The sequence below is a fragment of the Mandrillus leucophaeus genome, unplaced genomic scaffold (assembly GCF_000951045.1).
Source record: "Mandrillus leucophaeus isolate KB7577 unplaced genomic scaffold, Mleu.le_1.0 Scaffold532, whole genome shotgun sequence".
Taxonomy (NCBI): Eukaryota; Metazoa; Chordata; class Mammalia; order Primates; family Cercopithecidae; genus Mandrillus; species Mandrillus leucophaeus.
This window is the reverse complement of record NW_012105720.1, coordinates 1,231,663-1,244,863: the sequence shown is the minus strand read 5'-3', so window position 1 is coordinate 1,244,863 and position 13,201 is coordinate 1,231,663. Positions and strand designations below refer to the sequence as shown.

General features: G+C 39.7%; 1 protein-coding gene across 2 annotated transcripts in view; it reads left to right on the top strand.

The window, feature by feature from the left end:
• HECW2 (HECT, C2 and WW domain containing E3 ubiquitin protein ligase 2) overlaps positions 1–13,201 on the top strand; it is a 402,520-nt gene that overhangs the window by 362,794 nt on the left and 26,525 nt on the right. For both annotated transcript variants that reach the window (XM_011997186.1, XM_011997187.1), the window contains 2 exons: positions 10,011–10,163; positions 12,387–12,485. In XM_011997186.1, the coding sequence (XP_011852576.1) occupies positions 10,011–10,163; positions 12,387–12,485 (252 nt within the window). The remainder of the gene's footprint in view (positions 1–10,010; positions 10,164–12,386; positions 12,486–13,201) is intronic.

Below are 13,201 nucleotides of genomic sequence, written 5' to 3'. Positions count from 1 at the left end.
TTCAGGTCTGGGTTCAAGTCTCAGCACCTTCTTCATAACTCAGCAGCCACTAGAGGGAATTTTTTTAATACCATACAATTGTCTGGTTGTGTTTTCTGTAGTTCTTGTTGATTTGGATCATTTTAAGGCTATCCTTCTCAGTCGTGCCTCGGAATAAAAGTATATTCGATTATGGAATCATATTAGTGATATTGAACAAATTAGCCATTCAGTACACAGTGGATGAAACAGTGACTCCAAACTATAGAATAATTTGCCTGTACTGATGGAACTAGGGAATAGCAAAATCAGGATTCAAATGCAGGCCCTTTGTCTTTCATCTAGTACTGTTGGACTAGCTCTGGGACCTAAGCAATACTCCTGCACTCTAGCCCATCTGAATTTTTTTCCTATCTCTGGACATTTTGCCCATTCCAGCTAATGACTGATAACTTCTGCTCTTGTCACATGCACTGCTGTGTAGTCTCCCAGCTATGCCTACATTAAGGTAAAGTAGTATGTGCAAACACACTATGACATGACAAAATTTGTACAGAAGTTTGCCTGAGACCTGAGCCCTTCATTGCTGATGTGCATACGTGGACTTCTCACTTGTGTTAGTTGGCTTAAAGATGAAGGTGCACAGTTGAAAATGAATGCAAATGTTGTTAGCCTAATCACCGGTATGCATGGGATTCCAAGTATTTCCTTACATAATAAGTCTGGTTTGGATGAGAATACTTTTCCTCCCCCAGAACTCCAGCTGCCTCCCTTCATTGTTGGACCAGAGTTTGTTGAGATCTCAAAGATTTAGGGAAGAGTCTTTGGAAGCACTGATATTCAAGTTTGAATAGAACAGACGTTTATCATGATTGGTTATCCTAAAGCAGTCTCCTCATGGCTTGGACTAATGACATCCGTTCCTAGGAGGAGGTCCAGGCTGAGTGGGGCTTGATGCCTCTGTATTTGATTACATTACATTGATGTCCAAATGCTTCCTGCCTCCATCACCTGTCTCCTTCCTGTGACATCAGAGGGAAAACAAGGGAGAGGATGTTAAGCTGTGAGCTCAGTTAGCAGGGACAATCTCTTAATCTGTTCACTCTGCATATGGTTTATTGAAGCTGGATTTCTGGACTCATGACGTTGTCAGGTCAATATCATAAATTATTAGATATATACTTTAATTTGCTATTGAGGCATCGAGGATACATATGCTGTTTTTGAGAGATGAAAATAGTAATTGTGCTGGAAAAATAGAAAGCTGAAAAAAAAAAAAAGAAAGAAACCTTGTGCTACATAAAAGTAAGGAGCTCTTTTAGCCTTTGCCACCTTCTCAAACACATTGACCCTATCACATGAAAATGAATGACCCTAACTTTTTTTCTGGATTATAGTAAATACCCAAAGGGAAAAGCTACCCAATCTTTCCACTGAACTATAAAAATGGAGCTGGAGATTTTCTGTTTTTTTGTTTTGTTTTGTTTTGTTTTTTGAGACAGACTCTAACTCTGTTGCCCAGGCTGGAATGCAGTGGTGTGATCTTGGCCCACTGCAGCCTCCGCCTCCTGGGTTCAAGTGATTCTCCTGCCTCAGCCTCCTGAGTAGCTGGAACTACAGTCACATGCCACCACACCCAGCTAATTTGTTTCGTATGGAGGTTTTCTGTTACTGTCCCTTTACCAATTTTAATCCCCTCAAAATGTATCATTTTGTAAGTTCTTCATGTCCAGGTTTAGTAATGAGCATTTAAAAACACACATATCTGGCACCCAGACCTTGGTTTCTAGTATCATTCTTTGATAAAAAGAATCAAGGTTTTTAGAGAAATGGCTGATTCTAACACTAAGCAGGAAATATACAAGATGGAGCCCAAAGCATCTTTTGGTGTCTGCCAGAGATTAAAGAAATCCTCAAAAATCCCAGTCATGGGGGTATGTTGAAAAAACCCAGGAGCCAACTGAGAGTTCCCAGTGGACAAAACTGAAATAATTTGAGCAACAAAATACATACAAGGCTATTGGATTATAAAACAAAGTATAAAATAGATATCCATACTGATATAAATACATGGTTGAGTATGTAAATAAATGGGGAAGAATAGAAAAGTAGAAAAATCTCTTTTGTAAAAATGGAAGCAGCCCAAATGCCCGTCAATCAATGAGTGGATAAAGCCAATGTGGTGTATATATACCCCATGAAATACTACTCAACCATAAAAAGGAAAAAAATAATGACATTCACAGCAACCTGGATGGAATTGGAGACCGTTATTCTAAGTGAAGTAACTCAGGAATGGAAAACCAAATATCTTACATTCTCACTCATATATGGGAGCTAAGCAGCTATGAGGATGCAAAAGCATAAGAATGATACGTTGAACTTTTGGGACTTGGGGGAAAAGGTTGGGGGTGGCAAGGGATAGAAGACTACACATTGGATATAGTATAAACTGCTCAGGTGATAGATGCACCAAAATCTCAGAAATCACCACTAAAGAACTTATTCATATAACCAAACACCACCTGTTCCCCTAAAATCTATTGAAATAAAAAAAAAATTAAAAAAAAAAAAAGAATCTCTGCTCTCAAGGTAGATATCAATTTGTTTAAGGCAAACAGTAGAGAATATGCCCTTCAAAACTGCTGTAGGTCTGGGGTAGGCACATGATGTCATCTGGCCCAATTAGACTGAAAGAAACTCTTGTTATGTTGTAGTTGGTGAAAGGTTTGACTAAAAAAGAAAAAATCTATTTTGCAGAATATTTCCATACAATAGGCAGAACTCTGTACTCCTTAGGTATGGAATGTGCATAGTGACTTTCTTCCAAATAGTATAGTATGGAAAGAGGGGGAACAAAGTAACTTCACCGTAGAGAAACCTGACAAACATTATGGCAGTCAGGTTATCAAGGTCCACATCAATAGCCACGAGTCATGTTGATAATATGTACCCTCGATATGATGCAATGAGGGTGGCACTTTACCTCTGTGTTTTTCCTCCCAAACACGTAATGATAGTCCAACCGTGAGAAAAATACTAGACAAAATCCCAACTGAGAGACATTGTACAATATGCCTTACCAGTACTCTTTAATACTCCCAAGGTCATCAAAGACCAGAGGAGCCTGAGAAACTGTCACAGCCAAGAGGGAGACATGACAATTAAATGTAATGTGGTTTCCTGTATGGGATCATGGAACAGATAACGGACATTAGGTAAAAACTAAGGAAATGTAGATAAAGTATGGATTTTAACTAATAATAGTGTATCAATATTGGTTTATTAATTATAACAAATGTACTATACTGATGTAAGATGTTAATCTGTGTGTGAGGTATACAAGAACTCTCTGTTTTATCTTTGCAATCTTTCTGTAAATCAAAACCTGTTCTAAAACAAAACATTTATTAAAAGAAAACATATAGTCAGGATTCAGGGAAATTTAGGAAATGTTTCTCTGAACAACGTATTTCCTCGTTATCTGATAAATGACAGCCCCCAGGGTAAATTTTGGTAGGTATATACCTCTGTCTGCACTTGAGGTCATTAGAGTAATAAGTGTATATATGGGGTTAATTCTGTGGGAAGTCCAAATTAGTAGTGGCATTGGTATATATAAAGTATGATTTTGTGTTGCTCATGTCAACTATGTTGTCTATGAGGGAATAATACTTTGCAATTCATATTGATATCATTTCAGTGATTATATTTTACCTGTTACCATCAAGGTCTTTATTTACAGTAGATTAGCTAAAGCATAAAGAAAAGGAAGTTTATTTTAAAGAATAATGCATCAACCAGGTGTGGTGGCTCACACTTGTAATCCCAGTACTTTGGGAGGCTGAGGCGGGTGGATCACGAGGTCAGGCGATCGAGATCATCCTGGCTAATACGGTGAAACCCCGTCTGTATTAAAAATACAAAAAAAATTAGCCAGGCATGGTAGCAGATGCCTATAGTCCCAGCTACTCAGGAGGCTGAGGCAGGAGAATCACTTGAACCCGGGAGGCAGAGTTTGCAGTGAGCTGAGATTGTGCCACTGCACTCCAGCCTGGGCAACAGAGCGAGACTCCGTCTCAAAAAAAAAAAAAAAAAAAAAATCCTAGAGTCTCTAAATACAAATACATTAGTTGGTTAGTTCATCATCAACTAAGAGCACATTTTGTATTATGCTTTGGCTTTTTACAAAAAGTAGGTAGTTTCTAAGCACTATCTTGTAACTAGTGATTTAATTTGGTTAGAGCTGGAGGTTTTGCTTTAGTCATGAAAATTTCCACACAACTTAATCTGGTTATCTGCCTTTGCAAAGTTGTGGGGAAGGGAGATCAGCTGTGGTGGAGTGACTGAAAACTGAATCATCTTGACTGAATGTGGTGTGAAATTGCGTACAGGGGTTGCCTATTTCTGCTGGCCATCAGTCTACCTAGAAGTTGCTTCTTTAGGGTTGAGGTCAATGAAATACTACATATTCTCTAGTGAATTATTCTACGTATTTTCCAGCTGTATTATTATATTACACATTCTCCAGTGTATTATTTTCTTTTGAATTAAAAGTCCTAGCAACTAAAGGTTACATGATTTAAAAAGTTACCTAGATGCTAGGCATGGTGGCTCATACCTATAATCCCAGCACTTTGGGAGGCCAAGGTGGGAGGATTGCTTGAGGCGAGGAGTTCCAGACTAGACTGGGCAACATAGTGAGACCCCATTTCTATAAAAAAAAATAAAAAATTAGCTGGGTGTGATGGCTTGTGCCTATAGTCCTAGACACTTGGGAAGCTAAGGCGAGAGGATCACTTGAGTCCAGGAGCTCGAGGTTACAGTGAGCTGCGATTGTGTCACTGTACTCCAGCCTGGGTAACACAGCAAAACCCTTTCACCCTGTCTCTTTAAAAAAAAAAAATACTGGATTAGACTGTTGTGTTCTGGTAAGGCGTGGGGCCACTAACTTCTTAATACCCAAAACATTAAAGAAATAGTGACCTGGATAAAGAGAGGAGGTTTACACTGTGATTGCCCTGCCTCTTTTTCTTCATAGCCAACCCTGTAAAAGGCACCTTTCTTAAAGAAAGAATGAGTTTATTATGTGTGAGGTGCCATCAATATGACATCAATCATGTCTTGCAGAGCCACACTTTGACTAGGGAGGAGATGTGCACAAGCAGTTTTCGTTTGGGAGTTTAAGAACTTCCTGTAATATCTTCCTTTTGAGCTTTCTATAACCCCCTGAGACAGGCAAATGAAAGCAACTAGGGAAGATGAGATCTGAAAGAGTTTTCTTCAGTCTCTGCTTATAAAGTAACCAGCCAGTTCTTACATATGACTGATCAGATCCTCACTAGAAGCTGTTTGAGGCCCTGAGCTTGGTCGTTAATTTCTCAGAAATCTGTGAAGCTTCAAGGTACACTTTATAGTCTTGCTTTTTTTTCTTCCAAAAAGAGACATTTGCAGGATAACCTAAATTACCCAAACCTTTCTAAAGAAGGGTGCTTCTGTATCTAGGCTTTGGTTTGGTAGCCCCTGGTAAGACTTTGTTTATCATATCAAACTTCCTTACTCACCTACCAGGCTTTCTTAATTGGCTCAAGAACTAACTCCTTGCTACTATAAATATCTCAGAGTGAATCAGAAGGTGTGTAAGCCATGTGTGCCTGAACCAACTTGAAGGAAGTGATGGTGTGACTTCCCAAGACCATCATCTTCTTTCATTTTATAGTCTGCTTTCATTAGAATACTTAGTTTTCAGTAATTCTTAGTTGAAAATAAAGAATGAGATAATAAAATTTGTTATTTTAACAAACTTTGGGTGCCACCGACAACTTGGGTGGAGTGCCATCCGAGCCATGTGATGATGTTTAAAATGCTCTATCAGCACTTGGGGCTCCAGACTACATGGCCACCCCCTGGAGACATCTGTTCTTATTCGGAAATGCCCTCAGATGCAGCTGTTGTGCGGCTACACACCCGTTGTCCAGAGTTTTTACATTTCCGTGCCAAGGCTTTAGCTGTGGAACCAACCTAACTGGCAAAACAGGAATGTAACAGACAATCCTTGTGATATGAGTCATATTAACTATTTATATGAAAGAGGTTGCTAAGACATTACAGGAAGCAAAGGCATGATGTACCCTGCTGTGACATGTTTTACTGAATTAGCCAGGCTTATTTACAAATTGTAATCTACAACCTGCTCTCAGATAGGCAGTTCTAGGCTTTGGATTATAATCAAATCAAAGTTTAAGACTATTTTGGCTTTAGAGGTGACTCCATCAGTGCTTCTAGAGTTAAAAGTCAGCAGCTAAAAACTTGACCAGTTGAAGATACATTTTCTCCTAGAGGAACTATTAGCTTTGTTTTTGCTTGGGAAAACAAGACTTTTCCTTTTCAGTTTAATTCCTCGGGGAACATTCATCTCATCTTCAGCCAGATTCAGCTATTATCATAAAAAGGGAACTAATCAGTGAGGTCAGTCTTTGTTGTTTTAGCAAACTTTACCACATGAGAAGATTTTACATATTAAACTTTCTAAGCATAATTTACTTGTTGATTTCTGACAATGTTTTCAAATTGAGCAATCTTTTAGGGATTGGTATAACCTGTTCATGTCATTGAATCAATATACCACTCAAAGGCAAATGTGCAAATCTGCTAGATACCAAATAACAATGTAAGCAACGTTGATTTTCTTCAGAAAGCATCAAAGAGCTCCACTCATTGATTCAACAATATATATTGAGCCCACACTGTGTATCAGGCTAGGTACGGATATAAAAATGAGTAAAACATGGTCCCTGCCCCCAGTGTAGTTATAGACTAGTACGTATGTATAGGGGAGGCAGGCACATATACAGATAATTGTAATGCACTTTGTAAGTGCAGTATTGTTAAAATACTCAGAGTTAAAGCTTAAAGAAACCCTGATACTTCTAACTGAACGCCACAGCTTAATTTTAAGCAGGCAAAATCCTATTTTACTTTTACCAGTTGTCTGTAAGAAAACTGACTCCTGAAGTATTTGCCTCATGTGTCAGCTGTCTCTGACCTTATCCATTGTATGCTTTATTGTGTCTGAAAGCCTCACAGAGAATGACCATAGCTGACCGGTGCTCACTCTGTGCCTCACACTTAGTAGTCTACCCACTCCTTGCGGTTGCGTACACCCTAGGATATTGTAAGCTAGATTTTTTTTTTTAAGATGGAGTCTCTCACAGTGTCGCCCAGGCTGGAGTGCAGTGGCACAATCTTGGCTCACTGCAAGCTCCCCCTCCTGGGTTCACACCATTCTCCTGCCTCATCCTCCCAAGTAGCTGGAACTACAGGCGTCTGCCACCACACCCGGCTAATTTTTTGTATTTTTAGTAGAGACGGAGTTTCACCATGTTGGTCAGGATGGTCTCAATCTCCTGACCTCGTGATCCGCCCGCCTCGGCCTCCCAAAGTGCTGGGATTACAGTCATGAGCCATGACACCTGGCCGTACTAAGGCTTTTAAAAGATGCAGCTACATGCAGACAGGATGGGGGAGTCCTGGGTTAAAGCAGCATACATGAAAGGTTTGGGGCTTTAGCTGATGACTAGCACCTTGTAATTCAACAAAGTAAAGTGGTTGCCCCAAAGGCAGGATAAGTGAAACCAGCATCGCTGGAGAAAAGTGTCGAGGATTTTCTAAGCTCTATGCTGAGAAGACCTCACCTGGAGTGTTACCATCAAGTCTTTACTGACACCAGGGTAGAGAGGGAATTCCCACCCCTGCCCTGAGAGAAGGTTGAAGGAAGTGGCCATGCTCAGGAGTGGGAAAGGAAGAGAAGGAGGCAGAGACCAGGAGACGGAAAGTGCTAAACCTAGAGCTCTGATGGAAAATGACTTTCAAAACATTTTACATCTTTAGGATCTAGATTAGTACCCCATATGTAATCAGCACACAGACTTTTGTTGAAAGAAAGTCTCTAAGTGTGTAAAGAACGTTCAAGTGGAAGAAGTATTCTACCTGTTCCTGGCGGTGTCACAGGCCAGAAGTAGGTCAATGGGAGGAAGCCACAAAGGCCGCCTTCGTCACAGCATAAGGAGGGACAGGTAGTCTGTGCATCCCTGCACTGAGGAGGCAGCCAGGGTACTGCTTTGGGAGTCCTCAGAGTAACCTGAGGATGGTCCCACCGATCCTGGGAGCCACCTGAGAGCATGTTCTATTCAGCCGCCCCAGAGGGCAGGTCCATTGTGTCACCTACAGCCTCTCTGGCCCTGGGAGTCTGCTGTTTGCATTTTTCTTTACACAAAAGTTTCCTATTAGCACAGTATGGGTGTGAGGATTGTAATACCACTGGTGATATGTTAAATTATTTTAGCTACTACAAAGACTGATGTGTTTTATTTTAATATTCATGTGTTCATTTTAAGGTATATTGGGAAACAATAGTTAGCACATCAAAACTATAAAGATTGTGTAAGACAAAGTTTTATTTAAAAAGCAAATAGATCTAAAGTTGATTTAATGAAAAATATTAAATTAATAATAGTACATATATATTCAGATATAACAAAAATTGGGAAAGTAGTATGAATAGTTGAAGTCTGTTCTGTAAACCATTTTTATTTATATTCTGCCTGTAGTATCCTTTTTGTTGCTGCTGTTCTTTCTCCATCGCCGGGGCTGGAGTGCAGTGATGTGATCATAGCTCATGCAGCCTTAAACTCTTGGGCTTAAGAGATGCTCCTGCCTCAACCTCCCAAGTAGCTGGGACTACCAGCACATGCCACCACACCTGGCTAATTTTTTCTTATTTTTTGTAGAGACAGGAGTCTCACTGTGTCACTATGTTTCCCAGGCTTATCTCAAACTCCTTGACTCAATGAATCTTCCCGCTTTGGCTTCCCAAAATGCTGTGATTACAGGCATGAGCCAACATGCCCGGCCTAGGATCCATTTTTTTCTCCATCACACAATCCTATCACTGAACAAGACTCAGATTTTTTTTCATTAAAAAAATGCAATGATACCCACAGGAAAAAATTCAAAAAGAAGAAAAAATAAGATAGAGAAAAGAAGAAGGAGAAGAAAAGTCTTTCACAATCCCTCCTCCACCCCAGTTTCTCAGTTGCCTTCATTCCCTTTTCAGCATTCCTTCTCTATCTTTGAGCCCACGTGTATACTTTTTATCCATAGGGTCGATGTACTTTGTATTTTTCATTTTAAATTTAGCACATCACATTGCTTTACTGCAAACTCCTCCTTACTTTGCGTTTTTTACTCTCTTCATTTTTGGCTACTTGTCATTCCTCAGACCTCACACAATCTTTTCTTATACTTCAATTTGACCCTGACATCTTTGTGAGTAAAGTAGAATTTATACTGTAGCTCGGGTGTTAGAGTTTCAGCCTCTTTCTCCAAACGCCTTCCTTAGGAAGCTTTAGGCCCCCTCATTTTTCTTGTCTGTAGTTTTCCTTGGTGTTTTATCATTTAAAGTTTTCATTTGCACCCTATCACTCCATTTTTTGCTACTGATCTCCCTAAGGGGACTTGTATCTGTAATGTCTTATCTCGAATTCACGAAAGTATCTTTCTTCTCCCATTTAACAATGTTTCAGACATCCATGAGGACTCCATGTCCTGTGAGCATATGTAACTGATTCCCCCTGGTTTTACCCTGTTTAAATGAAGCTTTCACATTGTGCTCCCTTTTTGTATAAGCTTGCTCCTGACATTTGAAAGATTTACCTCTTTATACATATTTACATAATCAAAATATTAGCAGATTGCCTATTGTATGTATTAGAATATTGCCTGTTGTATGCCTGCTGTATGATGTGTGGCTTGGTTTTAGGTGTGTTCCACATAAATGTCCATTTTTCTAATCTGGATCAAGACACAATGAGATCAGAAACTGTGATCATTCAGTGTGTTTTGGACAGCTCTGGCATGTGGACAATTAGATTTGTAATGAGCATCCTATGGAAACTTGAGCTCTGGAGAAAAAGTCCCCAATATCTAGGAAAAAAGTAACAGATTATTCTTTTTGTGGATTTTTGTTACAGGCTGGATTACAGTGGGCCTTCCAGAGAGTTTTTCTTCCTGGTATCCAGAGAACTCTTTAACCCATATTATGGCTTATTTGAATATTCAGCCAATGACACATACACAGTACAAATAAGTCCTATGTCTGCTTTTGTAGACAATCACCATGAATGGTAAGTATTTTTTCCCCAACACTTCTTCAGGCGATTTTCTATGATATTTGTTTTTTTATAGAACCCACATTTACACATCAAAACATTTTTTCCCTTGGGCAAAATCATATTTTCAGTTAAATACCTCACTTGACTCTTGTTTTTATTGTCAAATTTAAATATGTAGTCAGTCTCCAAGCTAGGACTAGATCTGTTGATAGCTGGGAATTGATCTGTTCCATAAGATCGATTCAAGTGAGTTGGGTAGAATTCAAAAGGTATTTCCCATTGCAAGAAAAAGATGATGAGTTCCTGGTGAGATCCCTGTATTCCTCGCTGTACCTTTGGGTGCCTATGAGCTCTAAGCTGAGGTGGGGGTGAGGAGGGGAAGGCCTGATCCAAAGATCAGACAGCCTCTAGAGCAGCCCTTGGGGAAGTGGCTGCCATGGGAGAAGATGGGGCAGCTGGAACTCTGGCTGGGGCTCTGACTCTCAACTGTGGCGATGATGGTGCTCTAGAGGGCAGTGGGGCTGGTGGGGTGACCTGGGGGCATTGACGGTAGAAGGGCAGGAGTGGGGAATTACAAGCAGTGGTCACTTACCGTATTAGCCATTTGAAGTTTGTAACCAGGTGTTGCCTCCCTCTTTCCTAATTTCTCACACAAAATCAAGGAAACTGATTTAGGATTCCCATCTGAAGATTATTTATGCTGAAAATCCCAAATTGCACTCTTTCCAAATGTCCTTACATCTTTTTTAAATCTCTGTGTTTATAGACTGTAAATATTTGTATAACCCCTGTTTGCTTGTTCCTGTTCATTTTCCCTGATAGCAACAAAGGAAAGAATATGAGCAGGATTCATGGAAAAAGCGTATTTGAATCATGAGATTAATATTGGTAGGTGGAGGGCATTATCTTTTAGGACTCACTCTTCAAATTGAACATCTGTTTAGCTGCAATTTGGAGTCCTTCTTCTAACTGTGACTATTACAGTTGTGCTAAATAAATGGAAATAAAGAGGAACCATACTGCTGGACATTGTTCTTAAAATGGCTGCCTAATACTAAAATTACAAACTTACAGTACGAACTCAGTATGGATTTACACTTTTGGAAGGCATCAGACTTTCAAAGAGCTAGAAACTTGAACCCTTTTGAAAGAGAAAGTAAGTTTGCATCTCAGGCAGCAAATCCAGTCATAACAAATATGTTTAATAAAGTTTCCAAAGTGATTCAGAATAGAATTGAGCCTTGACATTTTAGAGAACAGAATGTCCCAGAAGAAACCCCCCCAAAGGTCCATGTGCATAATTCTTGAATGGTGAAAATATCAGGAATGGGGCTTGATAGAGAATAGATACAGGAACTTTCTTGATCTGAGACTGGGCCTTTCCTCAGAAGAGAATTGCTACTGAGTTTGTGTTAGAGAAATCCTGCTAATATTCATACATACACACTAGGAGGGGATAGCATTTTCCCCACTTCCAGAGGTCTCATCTGTCAACATCTCTTGGAATTGGTTTGGGGAAATGTCACTGAAATGCTCACACGGGATTCATGAATGTGGGGTGCTACATTGCTGACATGGAGTGAAGGTGGAGCAGGGTCTCTAAATATAAGGGAAACTGATTCTTCAGCAAGTAGGTACGAATTACTGGCTGTATTAGTCCATTCTTGCATTGCTATAAAGAAATACCTGAGACTGATAATTTATAAAGAAAAGAGGTTTAATTGGCTTATGATTCTGCAGGCTGTACAGGAAGCATAGCACCCAAATCACTGGGCTTTGGGGATGGTCTCAGGGAGCTTTTTAAATCATGGTGGAAGGCAAAGGGGAAGTAGGCACATCATATGACAAAAGCAGGAGAGAGAGAGAGAGAGGGAAAGTTGGGGGGAGGTGCCACACACTTTTATATGACCAGATTTCATGAGAACTCACTATCACGAAGATAGCACCAAGCCATAAGGGATCAGCCTCCATGATCCAAACACCTCCCACCAAGCCCCACCCCCAGCAATGGGGATTGCAATTCAACATGACATTTGGGCAGGGACAAGTATACAAACTATATCACTGGCCTGATGAAGACACAGCCCATGGTGCATACAAACTCTCACGACCTAGTAGGCAATTAATATTGGAAAAATTTAGATGCTTAGAGCTGGAAGGCATTCTAGAAAGCATATGGAACCACCTAGAAACTGCTCCATGACGTGTAAGCCATCTCATGCGTTTCCTTCACAGGTTCCGATTCAGTGGTAGGATCCTTGGTCTTGCACTAATACACCAGTATTTGTTGGATGCCTTCTTCACACGGCCCTTTTATAAGGCTCTTCTCAGAATGTAAGAATATTTTTATCACTTGTGTAATTAGCATGTAAAATACAGTATTTACTTTATTGAAAAAATTCTGTCAAAGTCATTGTTTATCTGTTCACAATCTCAAATCTGTTATTAAACCTAATAGTGGTTTAGATTTCTGAAAGTAATACAATTTCAAATACGATTACTGTGTTTTTCCTGCCTCTGACCTATTTAGCCCCCAGAGTTTTAGTTTTGCTCTATCCCCCAAAATCTATTCTCATTTGTTGCAGCGCATGTTTCTTTAAAACAATTGTACTTCAAATGCAGCCCTGGAATTCCTGTGGTGTTAATGCAGATTATTAATAGAATAGTTGTGGGTTAGTCTTAGTGACTCACAGCCCCCTCTCCTTTATGAGATACATTTTGTGTTTGGCTTGATGCAAATTTTCAAATGCTTACTCCTCATTCAAATCTTCGTTATCTTTTGTTTTGGTTTTATTTTTTATTTGTTTGTCAGGGATGGACAGTGCCATATGTTTCTTAAACTTTCTCTATGACCTTAGTAATTTATTATGGAAAATGAAAATTCAGCATTCACAGAACTTTTTCTTCGTTGTTAATGAAAGATTGCGATTATTGTAAAATATAGGGCTAATTGTTTCTGTCCTGTAATCAGCAGCCATTTACAAGGCCGAACAGAAGGCAACGGCCTGTGGGATAGTAGCTCAAATCTGCAATGAGAGCTCACTGAATTC